The sequence below is a fragment of the Monodelphis domestica genome, chromosome 4, assembly GCF_027887165.1.
Source record: "Monodelphis domestica isolate mMonDom1 chromosome 4, mMonDom1.pri, whole genome shotgun sequence".
NCBI lineage: Eukaryota > Metazoa > Chordata > Mammalia > Didelphimorphia > Didelphidae > Monodelphis > Monodelphis domestica.
This window is the reverse complement of record NC_077230.1, coordinates 193,158,693-193,179,238: the sequence shown is the minus strand read 5'-3', so window position 1 is coordinate 193,179,238 and position 20,546 is coordinate 193,158,693. Positions and strand designations below refer to the sequence as shown.

General features: G+C 33.8%; 1 protein-coding gene across 2 annotated transcripts in view; it reads left to right on the top strand.

Annotated features, from left to right (window-relative positions):
* The window catches only part of CWC22 (CWC22 spliceosome associated protein homolog), an 88,401-nt gene that overhangs the window by 24,167 nt on the left and 43,688 nt on the right, over positions 1 to 20,546 (top strand). For both annotated transcript variants that reach the window (XM_007494462.3, XM_056794090.1), the window contains exons 3-11: positions 31 to 89; positions 1,940 to 2,041; positions 6,409 to 6,660; positions 9,192 to 9,320; positions 10,667 to 10,835; positions 11,132 to 11,185; positions 15,042 to 15,177; positions 15,265 to 15,471; positions 15,580 to 15,642. In XM_007494462.3, coding sequence (XP_007494524.2) covers positions 31 to 89; positions 1,940 to 2,041; positions 6,409 to 6,660; positions 9,192 to 9,320; positions 10,667 to 10,835; positions 11,132 to 11,185; positions 15,042 to 15,177; positions 15,265 to 15,471; positions 15,580 to 15,642 — 1,171 coding nt within the window. The remainder of the gene's footprint in view (positions 1 to 30; positions 90 to 1,939; positions 2,042 to 6,408; positions 6,661 to 9,191; positions 9,321 to 10,666; positions 10,836 to 11,131; positions 11,186 to 15,041; positions 15,178 to 15,264; positions 15,472 to 15,579; positions 15,643 to 20,546) is intronic.

The following is a 20,546-nucleotide window of genomic DNA, read 5'->3' as shown; positions in this document are numbered from 1 at the left end:
TTTTCTTTTTTTCCCTTTTCATTTAAAAAGCATAATTCTGGTCAAGAAAGAAGAGGACTGTCTCAGAGAAGTAATTCTCCAGAAGATAGGTATAAATTTTATGTTCCAAATGTATCTGACTGATGCATGTAATTGGTAAAATAAATGAATTGGGGTTGGGGAGACAGAGCTAGAATGATTAGAAATTATTGCAATTTCAGTGTATACTAGCTAGAAGTCTCATGCTCTCCAACCAGCTGAGATATGAAGCTATCTTCCAATCAAGTCCACAGAATGAACTGGGGTTCTGAACTGATTTATTACTCATTCCTAGAAACTCTTCCTCCTCTGCTTCAACTACTGACCTCCCTGGGTTCCTTTTAAGTTCCAATTAAAATCTTACTTTCTACATGAAACCTTCTCTGTTATCTTTTTTTTTTTTAATAACCCTTACCTTCCTTCTTGGAGTCAATACTGTGTATTGGCTCCAAGGCAGAAGAGTGGTAAGGGCTAGGCAATGGGGGTCAAGTGACTTGCCCAGGGTCACACAGCTAGGAAGTGGCTGAGGCCAGATTTGAACCTAGGACCTCCCATCTCTAGGACTGCCTTCTCTGTTATCTTAATTCTAGTGCCTTCCATATGTTAATTATTTTCTGTTTTTCCAATATATAGCTTGCTTTGTTTAAATTTGTTTGCATGTTGTCTCCCCATTAGAGTTGTTACCATATACTGTTGTGTATGTTGTATAAGATCAAAGCTGACAAGAGTGCCTAAATATCCATTTTTTTCAAGAACTGTATGACAGTTTCATAATGCAATATTTACATTAAGCTAATAAGTTGGATAACCACAGTATGATTGGGTCATGATTATGTTGAGTTGGGTTTGGACAAAGAGAATTAGTGAAGGAACCACTACCCCAATTTGTTCCTTTTTCCCTTTTTTATTTTGAAAGTTGAAAAATTCACCAGGAATTGAAAGTTTTGTGCTGGCAACTAGTTACAAATAAATAATCAAATATTGGTAGCATGCCTTAGGTATAAAACTTGAGCTCTGCATTTGCAACCAAAGGCAAATTCAACCAGGGCCTAAAACTTGATCATTGTAATTCACTACAACTTATGAATACTTTATGTGACTTTTAGGCAAGTGATTTAACCTTCTTGATTCTCCTTTGTCTCATCTGTAAAATAAGAGAGTTGAGCTAGGTGGCTCTTCATTTTTTGATCCAAAAACTATACCCACACTTGATGGGTGAGCCTTAGCAGAGTTAGCTGCCAACATTTTTTAATAACAGCTCATCAATCAGTGAGCATTGATTAAGTACCTCCTATGTGTCAGGCATTATGCTTAATTGCTAGGGAAACAAAATGAGACCAAATATAGCTCTTGGGGGGAGAACAGAGAACAGATAGGTACAAACAAGTCAAATGTAGTAGAGAAGTCAAACAGTTAAAAGAGGAAAAGCATTAGAATTAAGAGAAGTTGAGAAGAATTGTTGGTTAAGATAGGATTTTAGTTGGAATCTAAAGGAAGCCAGAATGCAAAGATGAAGGAAATTATTCCCTGTATGGGGAACAACTAGAAAACAAATGCCTGAAACCAAAAGTTAGAGTGTCTTGTTCATAGAACAAGCAAGAGGCCATTATCACTACATCAAAGAATATGTGCCTGGAAGTCACGTATAAGAAGATTGAAAAGATGGGAAATGAGGCTAGGTTACAAAGACTTAAAGTGCCAAAAAGATGATTTTGTATTTGATCCCAGAGGTGAAAGGGAGTCACTGTAGTTCACTGAATAGGAGAGTGATGTGGTTGAACCTGTTCCACTGTGGTCTTCTAGATATTCTCAAAAGTGATTTAATTATATAATATTAACTAGTAGAATTCTCAGAAATTAGTATTTAATACCACATTACTTTCCATCTTGTCGTTTTTTGCTTTTTTATTGAATATTTTAGATATGAAGAACAGGAGCGATCCCCCCGAGACAGAGATTACAGCAAGTCAGATCAAGACTATTCAGGAAGAGGGCATTCTAATGATAGTACCATGGAATCACGGTTTGTATTATAAAATTGAAATTACCATTTGAATTTGCTTATGAGAAATAGAAAATTAGCTACTTTAAGGTCAGATACTATGCTGGGAATGGACTGTAATGCAATGTAACATGAAATAGACTTTTAGTAAGTCACGTTCTTCAGCCTGGGAAAATTGGAACAAAAGTTGTTATTAGGGAACTGAATCTGAGCATAAGTCCTTAATATGTTAAAGTCACTACACCCTGATCAGTTAATTGCATTCTAGAATACTGAAAGAACTTGAGAAAGTGATGACAAAGTGATCTTTGCAAAATTAAAAGATAATGAAAGAGGTTCATAGAATTGAGGAGAGACAAATATGTTCCCACTTTCCAAAAATAAACCTTGAAATCCAGGCTAGTGAGCTTAATTTCAGTTCCTAATAAAATTGCAGTGACTTGTTATAGGAATACTTTATAAACACATGGGAAAAGAAGCAATAATCTCTACAAGCCAGAATAGATTCCTTTAAAGAATAAGTCATTCCAGACCATCTTCATTTCCTTTTTAAACAGCATTACTAGGGGAATATCATAGTTGTATATCGACATTTCAGAAAAGCATTTGACAAAGTCTTTCATGATATTCCTATGAAACAATTAGAAAGGTAAGTTAAATGACTTTTCTGGATCATACAACTAGGTTTTGAACCCATATCTCCTTATTCTTAAAGTCTAGCTTTTTAAATATTATGTCAGTCTTCCTCTCAGATGACTCCCACACCTGAATATCCAGCCCATAACTGTCTCCTTGGCTTCAGGCCTCCATTTCTAAGAGTCTGTTAGATATTTCCACTGAAATATCCTGTTAGCAACTTTTCTAAAATGAAATTCATTATCTTTCTTCTAAACCATGGGTTCCAGCTGGCATCAGGGGAAAAAAAAATATCTATTTCACTGACCTTTGACTTCCTTGGTAATCCTAAGTATTTTATGCATTTAAAAATATTCTGAACAAGGAGAACATTATATATAATTAACAGCAATTATTGTACAATGATCAGGTATGAATGCTTAACTATTTCCAGCAATACAGTAATCCAAGACAAAAAAGAACTCATGACAAAAAATGCTATCCACCTCTGGAGAAAGAACTGATGGGAAGTCTGAATGCAAATTATACTATTTTCCCCTTCATTTTCTCCTTGGTGTTTTTTGTTTTTTGTTTTTGCTTTGTCTTGTATGAATTGTCTTCCACAGCATGATGTAAGGATAATTTTAGCATTTTGACTTAAAATCTAAATTAATTGGTTGTCAGGGAAAATCCCAAATAATAAAATACCCAAGTCAGCTGGAAATTATGGTGATTTTAATTAATATAGAGAGAAGGAATTAAGGAGAAGAGAAAAGGAGAGGAAATAGTTAATTTGAACTGCTCTGGCTCAGGCTGATCCAGGCAGGAGTTAAAGGCCTTGGCCAAAGAGACCTCCTTAAACCCAAGGGAAAAGGAAGTCAGTTTAACCCAAGGGAAAAGGAAGTCAGTTTTACCCAAGTCACCAGGAGACCATGTCAAGGAAGCTGTCTGAGGGAGCTCCTCCAGGCTGAGTTCCACACCTGAACTGAACTCCCAGGCTGCTCATATAGACCTCTTTTTACAGATCTTTTCTCTTGTGTCACCTCCCCTAAATTTTCACATCTACCAATCACAGCATCTGCTTTTCTCCAAGACTGCCCATTCTTTAGTTCTCACTTTCTTTGATTAGATTTTTGAGTTACTTAACACTTCTTTGTTAAGTTCATCTTTTGTTAGTTACTTGACCTTTTTGTGATTAACTTAACCTTTATACATACTTAACATCTTTTTGTATTAAGGTCTAAAAATAGACTTAGCTTAACATTCTAGCTTCACTATAAGATGAGAACTAAGTACCTTCGTTGTTCAATCAAGAGATTTCAACTTTATCTTCCACTGTCTAAGTAGGGTGGAGTAATTTTAAAGTTCACAATGAACAATGTGGAAATATATTTTACATGCTCACACATGAATAACCTAGATCAAATTGCTTCCCATCTGAGGTTTAGGGGGAGGGGAGAAGAGGGAGGAAAGAATTTGGAACTCAGAATTTTGGATAACAAATGTTTAAAATTACATAATTGGCAAAAATTATATTATTCTGAGAAGGGATTTATTGATCACAGACTCAAAAAGTTCCATGGCATAAAAATGGTTAAGAACTGTAGCTCTAAACTCTTCTTGATTTTGTTGAGGTTATCGCCTACCTCTTGTCACTCATGGTCAAAACTTTGGAATCACCTTTGATTCTTTTCTCTCTATTCTACTCTGGTCTAAATATTTGTCAAGTTCTGTTGCTTCTACCTCTATAAATAGCATTTCTCTTCTCTGCTGTCTTATTTCCATTTCTGCCAATCTGTTTTAGCCTCTTTTTTTACCTCTCAGGGGGAATAGGAGGAATATTTTAATAACTTCCCAATCAGTCTTTTCTTCTGTCTCTACTCTCTACAATCTACCTTTCACTCAACTGCCAAAAGAACTTTCTGAAACCACAGGTCAAAACGTGTCACTTTGATGTTTAACAATCTTCTGTGACTCCCTTTTGTCCTTAGGATATACTATAAATTCTGTAGCTGGCCTTTAAGGTTGTCAGCATTCTGGTCCAGCATTTCATATATTACTCTCTTTTACATACTGTAGGATCAAAACAAATTGTAACACTGGGTGTTTACTATTCTTAAGAGTTATTTCTTTCTTTCATAAGCCACTTCCTCACTTCTCCCCTGCAAAGGCCTGAAATTCACTCCTTCTCTGCCACTTGCAAGGATGTGCTGGAGCAAGCTCAGACCAACAGTTGATGGTTAAATCTTTAATTCAAGGATTTACACATTTGCAAATATAAATCAGGCTTGGTTTTTTGCTTTGTTAATTGTCTAGATTTAAGGGTGTGATCGAAGAGATGTTAATAGCACACTTTAAACCTAAAAGTGTGCTCCATGAGCATTTTTTTTTCTTGTAGATGCAGTTGTTAAACATTTGTCAACACATCCTTGATTAAAAAAAAAATTTTTTTTTTGAGAAGTGGTTAAAGGGTTTGATTTAATTGGTCTAGGTTATTCCTAGTAAGGAACTACCTCTACCAATGCAAATCAGTAATTACTTTGCAATTTATAATCTTAGAGAGTTGTCTGAATCTCTCAGGTGTTAAATGATGTATGAAGTGTTAGGGAATCTTGAATCCCAGTGTTCCTGACTCCAAAATCAACTCTCTCTACCGTTCCACATTGCCTTCAGAATCCTAACTTCCTTTAAAAATTTGTTTATAACCTTTTCAGTAAAAACTTCCATTATGTCTCAAGTTGTTTATACTTTATTGTTTTAAAATTGTTTTTTATTGACTTATTTGCATATCTGAACCTCAAAAGACAATTCTTATCTTCCAGAAGCATACATTGTATCTGGGTTAGGGGAATATGGAATCATCTTTTGAGAACAGTAGTATCATGGTAGAAGAGGAATTGGGAGTAACCTTTTTTAAGTAGTAGCATATGAATGAAGTCCCTAAGGAAACTAGGGATTATTAAAATGGAAGTAAGAAGAGAGTGCATTCTAGATATAGAGGGTGGTCTGAGAACATGCACAGGCATGAGAGATGAAAGTCATATACAAAGGATAGCAAATAGGCTAGACTGGATGAAAGGAGAGTGATACGTAATGAGCATGGAAAGACAAATTGGAACTAGATTGTGAAGGGCTTTAAATATCACATGTAGAAGGCATGGAGCTTCCTGGGCGGAGGCATTGCAACTCAGACTTTGCTTTAAGGAATATGAATCTGGCAGCTGAAGGGGATGGATTGGAGCCAGGAAAGAGAGACTTTGAGGCAGGAAAATCAACTAGAAGGTTTTGTCAGTAATCTAGGCAAAAGGCCCACACTCCGTAGACTAGTTTTGAAGAGCTCATAATCTAGTTCCAACACATCTTTACAAAATTTTCTCCTATATTAATGCTCTACACAGATCTTTTACTCCACACATGCTAATCTTGTTCTCTTGAGAATATACAATGCTCTTTTTCCTTTTTGTTAATGCTATTCTTTGATTACTGCGCAAGAATGCCTTATTCTCTTCAAACTGTCATATCCACCAATACCTATACTACTTACTTGATACCTAATTATGTTATGACATCTCTTGTGTTCTTCTAAAACATTTTGCTTTTTGTATGTTTGTATCCTCAGCTAGGTTCTGTGTTCCTTAAGAATAGGGGCTATTATATTGTTTCTTCTGCTTTACCCATGCTAGCAATTTGCCTAGTGTTCTGTGAATTGAAATTGCTGAATGAATTTAATTTAATTTTTTAAAAATTTTCTCTTATTTTTTTCTCCATAACAGAGGGAGGGATAGAGAAAAACGCCGGGAGAGAGAAAGAGAAAGAGATTCTGATCGCAGAAGGTACAGAAAATCTCCGTCCCCAGGCCGAAGGAGTGCAGAAAGAGGAGCATCTCAAAGCTCATCTGCTCATGATGAGCCGCCGACAAAGAAGAAGAAAGATGATGTGGACCCACTCCTCACTCGCACAGGTGGTGCTTATATTCCTCCAGCAAAGCTCAGGATGATGCAAGAACAGATTACAGATAAAAACAGGTACTTTACATTACTAGATATCTTAATGGGTAATGATATTCTTACTGAGAAAAGTAAAGAATCTTAATACTTAATACATAAGACTTTACCTTGTTTATAGAATTCCGATAGGTGCAAAAGGATTTTTGGAGGGAAATGGTAATGGTATTTAGAACCTTTCTTTCCCAATTGCTGACATTGAAATAGGCAGTTTGAACTCTTGTACTTTTTCTAATTATAATATCTAGTCATTCTTTGGTATATATTTTCTTGCTATACCCATACTTACTACAAATAGTTATAAGCTTTTGGGAAAAAAATCTGAATGTTGTAGGAAATTTGTTTGTCCTTTGCATTCTAATTAGAATTACAGGTTGTTTTTAGGTTGGATGGGAAAATATACTAGCCAAACAGCAATATGATTTCAATGTAAAACATCACATTATTGGTCTTGTCCTATCTCATCTCCCTACAAATGTAAGAGAAGAGAGGGAACAAGTTAGTTCATAGGCTTCCCATAGCTTATACACAGATCCAGATAGCTAGATGGACTAAAAGGAGAGTTAGAAGAGACTTTAGAGGTTGTCCAGTCCAGGCTTCTACTTACTTGGCACAGGAGAATTCTCTTTACAAAAGATCTGATAGACTTTTAGATTCTACTTAATTGGTAGAGAGCGGGGTCATGACTTCTTTACTGCTGTATGATCTATTATTGAACAGCTTTGACTTCTAGAAAGTTGTTTTTTTCTCCAAGCTGACTCATCTGCAAAAGTAAGCAATAGAATATACATACAAAAGAAATGTCAAGCTCTTAAGTTGTTTTTATTTATTTTCATGGAGACCAGTCAAAAAGTCTACCCTCTGGGATTCAGTTTTCCCTCCATCTTTTTTCTTCTATGTAGTTTCAGTTAGTGTGTTTATAATTCTAATTATATTGGTCTCACCTTGTATGTTTCCTATTTGTAATTTTAATGGCAAAATAATATTCCATTATAATTTTATTCAGACATTCCACAATTGTTTAGAATATAAGATTTTTATATGCATCTGTGATTTCTTTATTTTTAAAGTCATTGATAGAGATGTTGACTCAGAAGAAGCTTTGGTTTTTCTTGCTTCCATAGCCATTAGGTTTTATTGATTATTCAACATTTATTTAAGCATTTATTTTCTTTTTCCATTTGAATAAGTTTATTTAGTCAATTTAGAACATTATTCCTTGGTTACAATAATCACATTATTTCCCTCCCTCCCCTCCACCCACTCTTCCAGCAGCCAACACGCAATTTCATTGGTTATTACTTGTGTCCTTGATCAGAACCTATTTAAGCATTTATTAAGAGTCTATAGTGTGTGCAAAATACTGCATTCAATTGAAATGTATCCAGTTCATCCTTATCTCTTTTTCCTGTCACTAAAGTAGTACAGATCTTTTATCACCTCAGGACTAGATTACTGTCTCTCTGCTTCTAATCTCTACTCCATTCTCCTAGTCTATCTACCCCCTATTATCAAAATAATGCTCCTGAAATATACTACTTTCATTAAGTGTTTCCCCTAAAACATGAGTTTTCTCATGTCACTCCATTGTTACACAAGCCTGTAGAGGAACAGGAAATTAGCTACTCTGTCAGTGTTAGTTCATTGATTGATTCTAGGTGTCAGTCACAATTTAAAAGGAACACTTAACAATCTTGGAGTGTTCTTTAAGAGAATTGCTGGAATAGTCAGGGACTTGGAAACTTAATATGAACAGAGGAAGAAATTTGGGATGTTTAGCTTTGAAAAGATAAGATTAAAGGGAGATAGGGAATTTTCAACACTTGAAAGGATGCTGAGTGGACTTAAGAAGAGCCAGTCCTATTTCAAGTGGCCTGAAGTAGCACAAATGGATGGAATTTATAGGAATGTGGAGTCGAGCTCTCTTAAATGCTCCTACTCTCCTCATTTTATTTGTGGCTTCTTTGTGTGACTCATTTTTCTTTATCCAGTGTTTTCTCATTATAAATCAGATATACACCACAAATTTCACTTAATTTTATTTCATAATTAGCAATAGGGTTTTTTTTTTTGCTTTATTTGGAAAAAAATCTTGTTCATCTCCATAACAATTTTGGATTGCTGCGCAAAGAGATGAAATGCAAAACAGTGTTAACATATTAAATCCCAAGAAATGAATTCTTTCAGAAAATTGCAATGATATCTAAGAAGAGATTACAATCCTTCGTTATTATTTTAACAAACTATAAAAAGATCTGCCTTCCTCTTTATAGTATGGTAACAGTTTTGTCATGATAAGGCAGGTTTAAGTATCAATTTTGCCTTTGAGAATGTGGAAAGATAGAGTTTTTTTTTTTTAATTTAGGAAGTTAGGCATTTATTTCTGTGGTCATAGTATGTTGAACTATGTACTTATTTGTGGTAAAAATGAAAAAAATTTTCAACTTTGTTTATTATTGTATTAACTTTTATATCTATTTGTTATTATTCATGAGTATATTTAAAAGGTAGCATAATATCCTTGGATTTATCTATTTTAAAATTTCTTATAGCTTAGCGTATCAAAGGATGAGCTGGGAGGCATTAAAGAAGTCAATCAATGGTCTTATAAATAAAGTGAACATTTCCAACATTGGGATTATCATTCAAGAACTCCTTCAAGAAAATATAGTTAGAGGAAGGTAAGTATCAAGTACTTCACTCACAGTATTTAAAAAAAAACCTAGTAAAAATGGCAAAAACAAACATTACTATTTTAAAATATGAATGTTAATCTGTAATTTCATGTCATTTTCTTTCAGTGATATGCATATGTATATATTTCATGTGAATTTCAGATTAAATTTACAGACTATTCAACTTAGATTTTAATAGATCACCACAAAACATGAGTACACACACACTTTGGTGTTCTCATTATATCCAATTGTTATTACTCATACCAAATTCCTTAAATTACTCAAACTTTTAACAATCTTGTTTCAGTAGTCTTTTAAAAATAAGAGAATTGGCTGAGAATTAGGAAAGTGTGAAACACATTTTTAAAAGAGAGACATGATGACTATGGTTTGATAAGTTCACAAAAGTAAGAGAACAACAGAAATAATACAATCTTATATTCATTTGATTATTACATTTTAAAAATTTCTTTAATATATCCCATTCTTTATTTATTCACCAAATGTTTATTACATATCTACTATGTGTTATTAGGTACTGGTGATTTAAAAAAAGAAAGAAAAAAAGACCTTATCATTTACTTGGGTAAGGGAGGGATAGTTATGACAAATACCTTGCCGGAAAGTTTAATCTTGTTGGGAATTCACACTACAGTATAAAGTAATATGTTAGTTTTCATCTTAGTTCAGTTAGTTAAGACTGAGGAATTTTGACTGAGGGGTAGGAGGGAGGTGGGGGGTGGAGAGTAGATATAAATTAGGGGATTGGGCACACATCTTTATAGTGCTGAAATAGGAGGTTCTGAAAACTAGAGGACACTTTAGGGTATTGATTTGGGGGAGGGTTGGCAAATAAAAATAAGACTTGCCATGATGTGAAAGAGGAATTTTTAAAAAGTGGTGAAAGATCTTTCCAAACAAACTTTGGCTAATTTTGATTTATCTCTAGGACCTTCCCTTGTGGGTGCCAGCAGGCTATGTGTCAAAGAAAATCTTTTTCTTAGTCTGCCTTTAGGGTTCATATCATAGATTTAAAAGAAATTGAATCTGAAAGGTATAAATTTTTGTTAATCTACTTCCAAGGTCGGAGGGCTAAAATTAATTTAGGGTCAGTAAGACTACTTAAAACATTTATAAAATTTTTGGAAATTTTGGTTTTTATTATTTTTTAAATTAAATTAAATTTATTTTATTAGTTTATTTTTATTTAATTCTTAAAATTTTTGGAGAAAATGCTGTTATTTTATTAAAATTGCTGATAAAGGTATTTTTTTCTTTGGAAAGATTGTGGTGGATGTTTATATTTTTTAAATTTTCATGGTATAATTTTCTTTTTTAAAAAAACACAGGGGGTTGCTGTCTCGATCTGTTTTGCAAGCACAAAGTGCATCTCCAATCTTTACCCATGTTTATGCAGCTCTTGTGGCAATTATCAACTCAAAGTTCCCAAACATTGGAGAACTTATCCTCAAAAGGTTAATTCTTAATTTTCGAAAAGGCTATCGAAGAAATGATAAGGTATGTAATAGATTTTGTGTTTTGAAAGCTATGATGGTAGACTTCTGTATGGAACAGATCTTATACTGTGAAAAAAGGTTATCACAATGAATTAATGTATCTAATACTTCCAACTTATTCAGTATATGCAAATGTCATGCTATGCTACTTAAAAATTTTTTTTTGTTTATCATCTTAGTTTTCATTACTAATTATGTTAGATCAATTATTAAAATGCTATAGATTATATAAATTAAAGATATTTAAGATTCGAGAGTTTGAGTTTACTATATTCTTTCCATTGCTTCATTTCACAGCAACTTTGTCTAACTGCTTCCAAATTTGTTGCACACCTTATTAACCAGAATGTGGTGAGTACTTGTCTTGAAATTTTGACCTTTTCTATGAAATAGGACACCCAAACTATAACATTTTTATTGCTCTTTTTCTTGTAATGCACAATATTTGAATATATTATTCAATATTTTAGTTCATAAATTTCATTATTTTAGTTAATGACTGACGTAATAATTAAAATAGTTGGTTGTCATAAACTGTAATGATTAAAATCGTAGAAGACTTAAATTGTGACCATAGAAAGTATGGTTTCAAGACAGTGTCTTGTTTTAAATCAAATATAAGGTGGTCGCTAGGGAAAATATTCCCAATTATGAAATATACCCAAGTCAGCTGGGTTTTATAGAGAATTTTAATTAATACAAATGAGGAATTAATGAAAGTGAGAGAGAGTAAGAGAGGAATAAGTATGAAGGGCCTTAGCTGAAAGGTCTAGAACTGAGTCTTAAGAGAGAGATCAGTCAGTCTTTAATCACTCACCACAAGATCTGTCCAAGCAAGAATATAGACATCAGTTCAGCCAGCTATCCTTCTCCATAGAGAGATTCTTCTGACTGTCTTCAAGAGACTGTCTCGCTCTCAGATTCTCATCTCCTTATAAAGGGAATTTTCTCCTTATGTCACCTCCCCTAAGTGCTCCCATCTACCATTCACAGTAGATGTTTTTCAAAGGATAGGCCATTCTTAGTTCACGCCTAAGAAAGCTTAAATTTTTTATTAAGTTCACACCAGGAAACCTCTGAGTAGGTTTTTCACCTCTTTGCTCCTTGTAAATTCACAAGTTGCCTGAACTTTATAGGTACTTAGCATCCTTTTGTATTAGTCCTAAAAATAGGCACAGCTTAAGAACTTTATGCCTTATTATAAGTATGGGTTTAAGTACCTTTCATTGTTCAGCAAAGAGTTTGCAACTTTATCTTCCCCTAAGGCATCCTTAAGTATGGTGAAGTAGAGTTCTCACATTCCTGATCAAGTACCTTCACTGTCCAAATGGGGAATGGTCTTAACCAAATCTTATGAAGTAGGGTCTGAGAATTTTTAAAGTTCACACTGATGAGTACCTCTAATTTTTTTATTAAAAGATAGAAAATATCTAAGATTTTTTGCTTTATTTTTACATTTTCATTATATATTACTACCAAACTACACATGAACATTTTATAAATCACACTTTCAAATAATTTCATTTTTTTTTAATCCTGAGATTAAATTTGGAAGCTATTTTAACCACTTGTTTGTTCACAGTAGCTTAATTATGGAAATATGGTAAGAAATGACATTTTTTTTATCTACTTATATTCCTTTAGGTTTTTAAAGACTCAGTTTAACAAATAGAAGAAATAGTTATCTGTATTATTGATAAATATATTTTTCATTTCAGTGTGCTATTTTAAAAATTCATTTGGCTTAGTTAAGTACATTTTCTCACTTGATAGTTTACATGGAGTATAAATACTGAGTTTATAATCTTGGCAAGTAGTAAAATTGATATTGGCTTTAATTAAAAGCTCATTTTCCATATCTGTTGTAGTTCATAGGTTCAGAGGAATAATAATATAAAAATGAACATTGTTTAGAGTTAATTAGTGGCAGAATTTTAGTGTCACTTTTTGTAATTTCTTTTAACTTTAGGGATTCAGTCTTATTCATAAAAAAAAAATAATTGAAGTCTACCTCCCTAGCTATCTTGAGAATACAAATAAACCTATTCCTGAGACTGTAGACAATTGATTTCACATACACTGAAGCACTGCAAAATTGCACAAGATTTTCTAAATACTGTAGTGAATATTAAAAACCTAATAGAAAATGTTTTCAAGGTTACTACCAAGTTAAATATGTCTTTTTCGTCTTCATGGAGTGGAATTATTATTTTTCTGTCAGACATGAGATTATTATTTGATTTTATATTCATTTCATTTTTGATGCTATTCATTATGAAATTTAAACACTTTCCCCCTGTAATAGATAAGCAATATTTAGAAAGGATTGTCTATAATTCTTTGGATGCATTATAAGAAATAGTAATCTATTGATACATTTTCCTAATATAATTCTATTTTTAATTTTCTATTCTATTCTAAATTTGTTAATAATTATGGTATTACTTATAAAAATGAAACTTCAAACATGGCTCCTGATTTTTTTTTTGCATTTATAGTTTGATTCATTTTACAGAGGTTTATAGATTTTCTTTTGCCTTTTCCAAAAACTTAAGGGTTTTTTAAACATTAAAATCCTAATAGAGGCAGCTGGGTAGCTCAGTGGATTGAGAGCTAGGCCTAGAGACGGGAGGTCCTAGGTTCAAATCTAGCCTCAGACACTTCCCAGCTATGTCACCCTGGGCAAGTCACTTGACCCCCATTGCCTAGCCCTTACCACTATTCTGCCTTGGAGTCAATACACAGTATTATTGACTCTAAGACGGAAGGTAAGGGTTAAAAAAAATTTTTTTTTAATTAAAAAAAAAATCCATATAATTTTGTTGTGTGTTGGTGTTCAATCATTCAGTTATTTCCAAATCCTCATGACTCATGACCCATGAACTATAGCTATCCATGGGGTTTTCTTGGCAGTAATTCTGAAGTAGTTTGCCATTTCCTTCTCCATAATGAATATTATTAAAAGGTTGAATATCGAAATGCATATGTAAAGCTTTAATTTTAGAGAAAATCATACAAAGCAAATTCCTAATCCAGAATTACAAAATGTGCACTCAGTTTGAATATTGAATTTTATATTATAGTTTGAAGATGGTAAAATGTTAAATTTATTGAAATATGAAGAGACTATTACTAAGATGATTTCCTTAATCACTCATTCAATTAAGCACTTACTATGTCTGAGGCAAATAGAGCACTCAGCCTGAAATCTGGAAGATCTGTGTTCAAAACACACCTCAGACACTTACTTGTTACCTGTATGACTCTGGGCAAGTCGCTTAAATTCTGTTTTTCTTATACCCTCCACTGTAGAAGGAAATAGCATACAATTCCAGTTATCTTTGCCAAGAAAACCTCAGAGACAGTACTGATTTGCTCTGGTTGGTAAGAGTTACACAGGATTGAATAATTGAATATCAACAGCACAACCACATGCCAGACACTATGCCAGTGCTGGAAATATAAATACAAATTGAGAAAAATAGCCCTTGCCCTCAAAGTACTTATATTCTAATGGGAATGACAACACATAAAAGAAAGCTAAAAAGAGGAGGAAGGAAGACAGAGTTTCTCTCCTTCCTTCTTTTAGTGGAGATTCTGATTGGAGCCATCCACTAAGAAGAGGCCACAGGAACTGGGGCTACACTCAGGTGAAAAATAACTGAGGCTGGAATTTGTCTTCATAATGAAGGGCTGTGGCCAGGTGTGCAAAAGAGTAGAAAGGAACAAGTCACAGTCAGCCAGCCCCTTTATTCAGCCTGAATTAACATTTTTTAACAATTTTTAACATTCCTTATCAGATCTTAAATGTATGGAAATAGAAAAAATAAACATACTGTCTAATTGAGATATTGCTGCCAACTAATCTATAGCAAATAGCAAAATTTTTTTCTTTCACAAGAAGTTTTCATTGACATTATATAAGTTATTTTGTGTTATTTTATTATCTAAAACCATGTTTGTTTGTTTTTTTAACCGTACTTTCCATCTTAGAATCTGTTCTGTGTATTGATTCTAAGGCAGAAGAGCAGTAAGGATTAGGCACTGAGGGTTAAGTGACTTGCTCATGGTCACACAGCTAAGTATGTCTGAGACCAGATTTAAAACCAGGACCTCCTGCCTCCAGGTGTGACTTCCAATCCACTGAGCCACCTAGATACCCCCTAAAAACATGTTCTTTTAATCACGTTAAATTGAATTCTTATAGGCACATGAAGTTTTATGTTTAGAGATGCTCACCTTACTTCTTGAAAGACCAACGGATGATAGTGTTGAAGTAGCAATTGGGTTTCTTAAAGAATGTGGCCTAAAATTAACAGAAGTATCACCTAGAGGAATTAATGGTAAGCATATCTTTTATTATAGAGTTGACATTTTGGTTGAATATTCTTAGTCTTTTATTCAAAGTAGTTTTTTCTTTTGAATTATAGCTATATTTGAACGGCTTCGCAACATCCTCCATGAATCTGAAATTGACAAACGTGTTCAGTATATGATTGAAGTGATGTTTGCAGTACGTAAAGATGGATTCAAGGATCATCCTGTTATTCTGGAAGGACTTGATCTAGTAGAAGAAGAAGATCAGTTCACTCATATGCTTCCATTGGAAGATGATTATAATCCAGAGGATGTTCTTAGTAAGTCAAACACAAGAAGAAAACCATGCCAAACTGTTTGGGGTTTGCTACAAATACCATGAGTGTTTTTATGATTTTAAAATATACTGTTGTTGTTGTTTTTTTAAGATGTTTTCAAGCTGGATCCTAATTTCATGGAAAATGAAGAGAAATATAAAACTATTAAGAAAGGTAAGTAGGATTTTATTTAAATTGATTCTGAGAAGTTAAGGAAACAACCTAGACAATTGTAATTTAATTTCATATTTTTTATGAAAGTTGTGACTCTTAAAATGTTTAATTTGAAAGAACTACGCTATTTGTTTATAACTCAAGAATTTTAAAAAACAGAATAATTATTTAGGAGCCAGAACGTGTTAGTTCCTAATTGAATTGAGCTATGCTCAGCTATCCTCTTTTTAGTCAAGGCACAATCAGTATGTATTTATTAAGCAGCTAATATGTAAGAAGTATCACATTAGACACTGGAAGTATGACAACAAAATTGACCCTATTCTTAAGTTTACATTGTATTAAAAAAAAAATATGTCCACAAATAAGCATATTGAGAATATGTACAAAAGAAATGAAAAGTAATTTGGGAATCGAGGGCACTAATATTTGGGGGCTTGGGGAAGAGGCCTCAGGAAAAAAATACAGAAGGTGGTACTGCTTCAAGTAAACAAGGGAGTCTGAATCATTGGTAAGGAGAAAGTATCTTTCAGATATAGAAATGCCAATGTAAAGGCACCAAGTTAAATTTGATTTGTCATACATTAAGAATAACAAGGCCAAAAGTTTAGTAGGACTATAAAGCTTAGGAAAGGGAATAATGTAAAATAGGATTGGTACCAGGCTAAAAATGCCAAATAGAAAATTTTATATATTATTCTAGGAAGCTGTCAGAGTTCAAGTTGAAAAGTTACCTAGTAAGACCTATGCTTTAGGAAAATTGCTTAGGTATCTATGAAGGATTGATAGAGGATGTTGTAGTGATATGAACCTTAACTGAGAATCCCCTTGAATAGGCAGAATTGGCCAGCAACAAGAGTTATGGAGGAAGAAATGGCAACTGATTTCATTTATAATTTGAGTAAGAATGAGGAAAGGATAACTAATTAAGGTTATGATCCTAGGTGACTAGAAGGATATTGGAAGAGATATTCAGAAGAGAAGCTTTTGGGGAAAGTAATAGGCTTCATAAAGTCGTTGAGTTTTGTGATGTCTATGGAACATCAACTTTGAAATGTCCAATAAGCAGTTGCTGATTCAGAGCTATAGTTACACCCATGGGAACTAAAGAGGTCACTTAGTAAAAAAATTTAAAGGGGAAAGAGAAGATGACTCAAGAAAGTCCTAAGGGTACCAAGAGTTGGGGGCATGAGATGAATGACGAACCAGCAAGAAGATAGAATTTTTGTGACAATCAGATTCTGAACCAGCCTTATGGGTGGCAACATGCAGGGCTTTTTAGTCAGAGGACCTAAATTCAAATTGCAGTTCTGACATTTACAAAATTATAACAACAGGTAAAATTTTCTTCTTTGGGCTCAGGTTTCCTCATCTGATAGTCGAGGAGCTTGGATCTATAATATTATCTGATTTTGTGTGTGTGTTTTGTTTTGTTTTTTAATAGTGAGTTTTTACCCTTTTTTTAAAAAAAATCAGCCACATAGCCAAATCCAAATGCTGATGACATCTATGTCTTCTTTCCTGACCTTGACCTTTACTTTTGTGTTATCGCTGCATTTCCATCCCCCTATTGAACATTTCTTCTCACATATCCTATAGCTATGTCAAATTAAACATGTCTAAAATTGAACTCATTAAATTTGACCTGAAATCAGCTTCCCTTCCCATTCCCCATTCTTGTTGTAATATAGAATTTAGAGTGATAAAGGACTTTAGGTTAGAAATTGTCTAGTTCATTCCTCCCCACTCCCTTTTATTCTTTGAATAAAAGAAGTGAAGTGATATTATCCAAGGTGACTCAAATGTCTTGCACCAAAAAAAATCTTAGAATTACCTTTGACTATTTCCTCTCCTTAATTGTCCAAATCCAGTCTGTTCTCCCAGTCTTGTCGACTATTCCCTCAAAATATCTTTAGAAATAATTCTTATTTCATGTCATGATTACTCAACAGTTATCTGACAGATTTCACTAACTTTAGCCATCTTGAAGTCGGTTGACAGACTAATTTTCCTAAAATAACATTTTGATGTCATTCCTCCTACTGTCTAGGTTTTAGAGAGCCTTCCATAGTTTGATTCTCTTTTGATCTCTTTCTCTTCCCTCACCTTTCTGATCTAGCATATCTTAACCTTCTAGCCATTTATTTCATTTATTTGTCTCCAGATATTAATATCATGTTATCTTCCCCATGCCCTCTAAAATGCCCATCCTAGCACTAAAAGTTTATATTATACAATCCAGTGATTATTTATTATCTTGAATTGTTCCTGTTTGTCTTATTTCTCTTGGTATTATCTCCATATGTAATCTACTTGAAGTATCTTTTTATCTTTTAACTTTTATATTTATCAAGTATAATGCATTATAGATATATAATATTTACTGATTAATTGAAAACTCCAAATTTTGGGTTCTTTTATACAACTTGGTTATTTTCATTTGAGAAATAAAAGTTAAAGAAATTTTAATCATAATTACAAATTCATTACCATAGGTTATTAACATAGGTAGAAATTTTAGCTTAATTTAACATTTTCCTTTTGTAAAGTTAGTATTTGATCCTGGAGATATTATAAATCTCATCTTTGTTCCTTCCTGCTCTCCCCACCACCACCACGGTCCATTCTCCCTTCCTAGTTTCTTTTACTTTAATTCTTTCAAAAATCTTTTACATTGCTAGGGACTGGTACCAGAAAAGGCAGTGTTAAATGATAGGCACAGTGTAGTGTGGATTTTAAAATCTCCATCTTGCTTTGGTCTAGCACCCAAATTTGTGCACACCCAACACCACACAGGTATGTGCTAGTCAATGACAGACAAATCAGAAATAAATAACTGCCCACCTGGGCTGTCCTAAGCCAAGCTTGAACCGCCATTGTTGGCTTTAAAGGTGATTTTCACTATAACAGTAGGTAACACAGGGCTGCCATATAACCCATATTTTCTTTCTATCCAGCAGCATTTGGAATAAATGGTGTTCTTTCTACTTTCTTAACTCTATTTAGACCGACTTCTGACTTCATCATTTGATCAAAATTATACTGATTATCTTTTAATGGCCAAATCTAAAGACTTTTCTTTGATACTTATCCTTTATCTCTCTGCAGCCTTTGACTTTGTTGATCATTTTTTTCTCCTGAATACTTTTCTCTCTAGGTTTTTGTGACATTGCTTTCTCCTATTCTCTTCTTTCTTGTCTTGCCATTCCTTTTCAGTCTCCTGTACTCTAAATCTCTTCATCCAAGTCATTCTTGCTAGCCATGGGTGACCCTCAGGGTTCTATCCTGGACCCTGTTCTTTTCTTCCCCCCAATATTTCATTTGTTGATCTCTTCAGCTCCCATGGATTAAGTTTATCATCTCTATGCTAGTGATTCTCAAATCTACTTAACCAGCCCTAACCTCTTTGCTGACTTCTAATCTTATATCTTCAACTACCTCTTGGACATCTCAAACTTGATATCTCATAATTAATCTTAAATTCATCATATCCAAAACAAACTTTATCTTTCCCTGGTATCATTGAAGGTATCAGCATTTATTCATGGTGTTCCTGGAACAAGACACCAACATTCCTAATTCTGGTCATTTCCACCCACTATTCTCCATGCCTGGTGTGAATCTTGAAATTTCTCAGACTTGTGAATGTTAAAAATTTCCCCATTGGGGAATTCTCCATTGGAACAATTCCCTACTGGGAACATTCCCCATTTAAAATGTGAGAACTCTACTTGGATCAGAAATGGGAGGACCTCTACTCCACCCGTACTTAAGACTGCTTTAGGGGAGAAAACTCCTTGCTGAACAATGGAAAGTACTTGAACCCATACTTAAGCCATGTCTATTTTTAGAAAGGGGTGCTAAGTATCTATAAAGGTCAGGCAACTTGTGAACTTACAAGGAGCAAAGAGGTGAAAACTTACTCAGAGCTTTCCTGATGTGAATTACTCAGAAGTTTTAGTCTACCCAGAAAAGGTGAGAGCAAGATGTGAATTAAGAAGGTGATAACAAAATATGAATTAAGAATGGCCAGTCCTTTGGAAAACGTCTACTGTGATTGGTAGATGTAAGAATTTAGGGGAGGTGACAAAGGAAAAAAATCCCTATATAAGGAAAAGAAAAGTCTCTTGAGGACAGTCAGAAGAATCCCTCTCTGGAGAAGGATAGCTGGCTGAACTGGTGTCTATATTCTTGCTTGAACAGATCTTATGGTGAGTGATAACTGACTGACTGATCTTTTCTTTTAGGACTTAGGCCTGGGTTGGCTACCCTGGGCCGGTCTATCCTTTTCTCATTATTTCCTTTTTTCTCTCTTTCTCTCTTTCTTTGATTCCTCATTGTATTGTTAATTAAATTCTCTATAAAACCCAGTTGACTTGGGTATATTCATAATTGGGAATATTTCCCTGGCAACCACCTTAAATATTGATTTAAAACAAGACACTGTGGTGAAAACATTTCCTATGGTCACAATTTACTCACCCACTCTTTTAGCGGCCACAATTTAAGTCTTCCACTATTTTAACTCTTACAGTTTATGTCATATACTCCTTTTTAAATGTAACACTGGAATGTTCATCCTCTTCATCTCTACTTTGTAGCTTGCTTGGCTTTCATCAAGTCATACATAAAATCCCACATTGTACCTGAAGCCATTCCTAATCCCCCTTCTTTTTGTACCTTCTCTCTATTAATTATTTTCTATTTACCATCTGTATAGCTTGTTTGCACAGTTGTTTTGATATTGTCTCACTGTTAGACCATGAGCTCCTTGAAAATCAGGACTTTCTTTTATCTTTCCTTATATACCCATTGTTTAGTACAATGCCTGGCATATAGTACACACCCATTTATTATTTATTAACTGATGACTTTCTTTGACTTTTATTATTTTACTCAAAAAG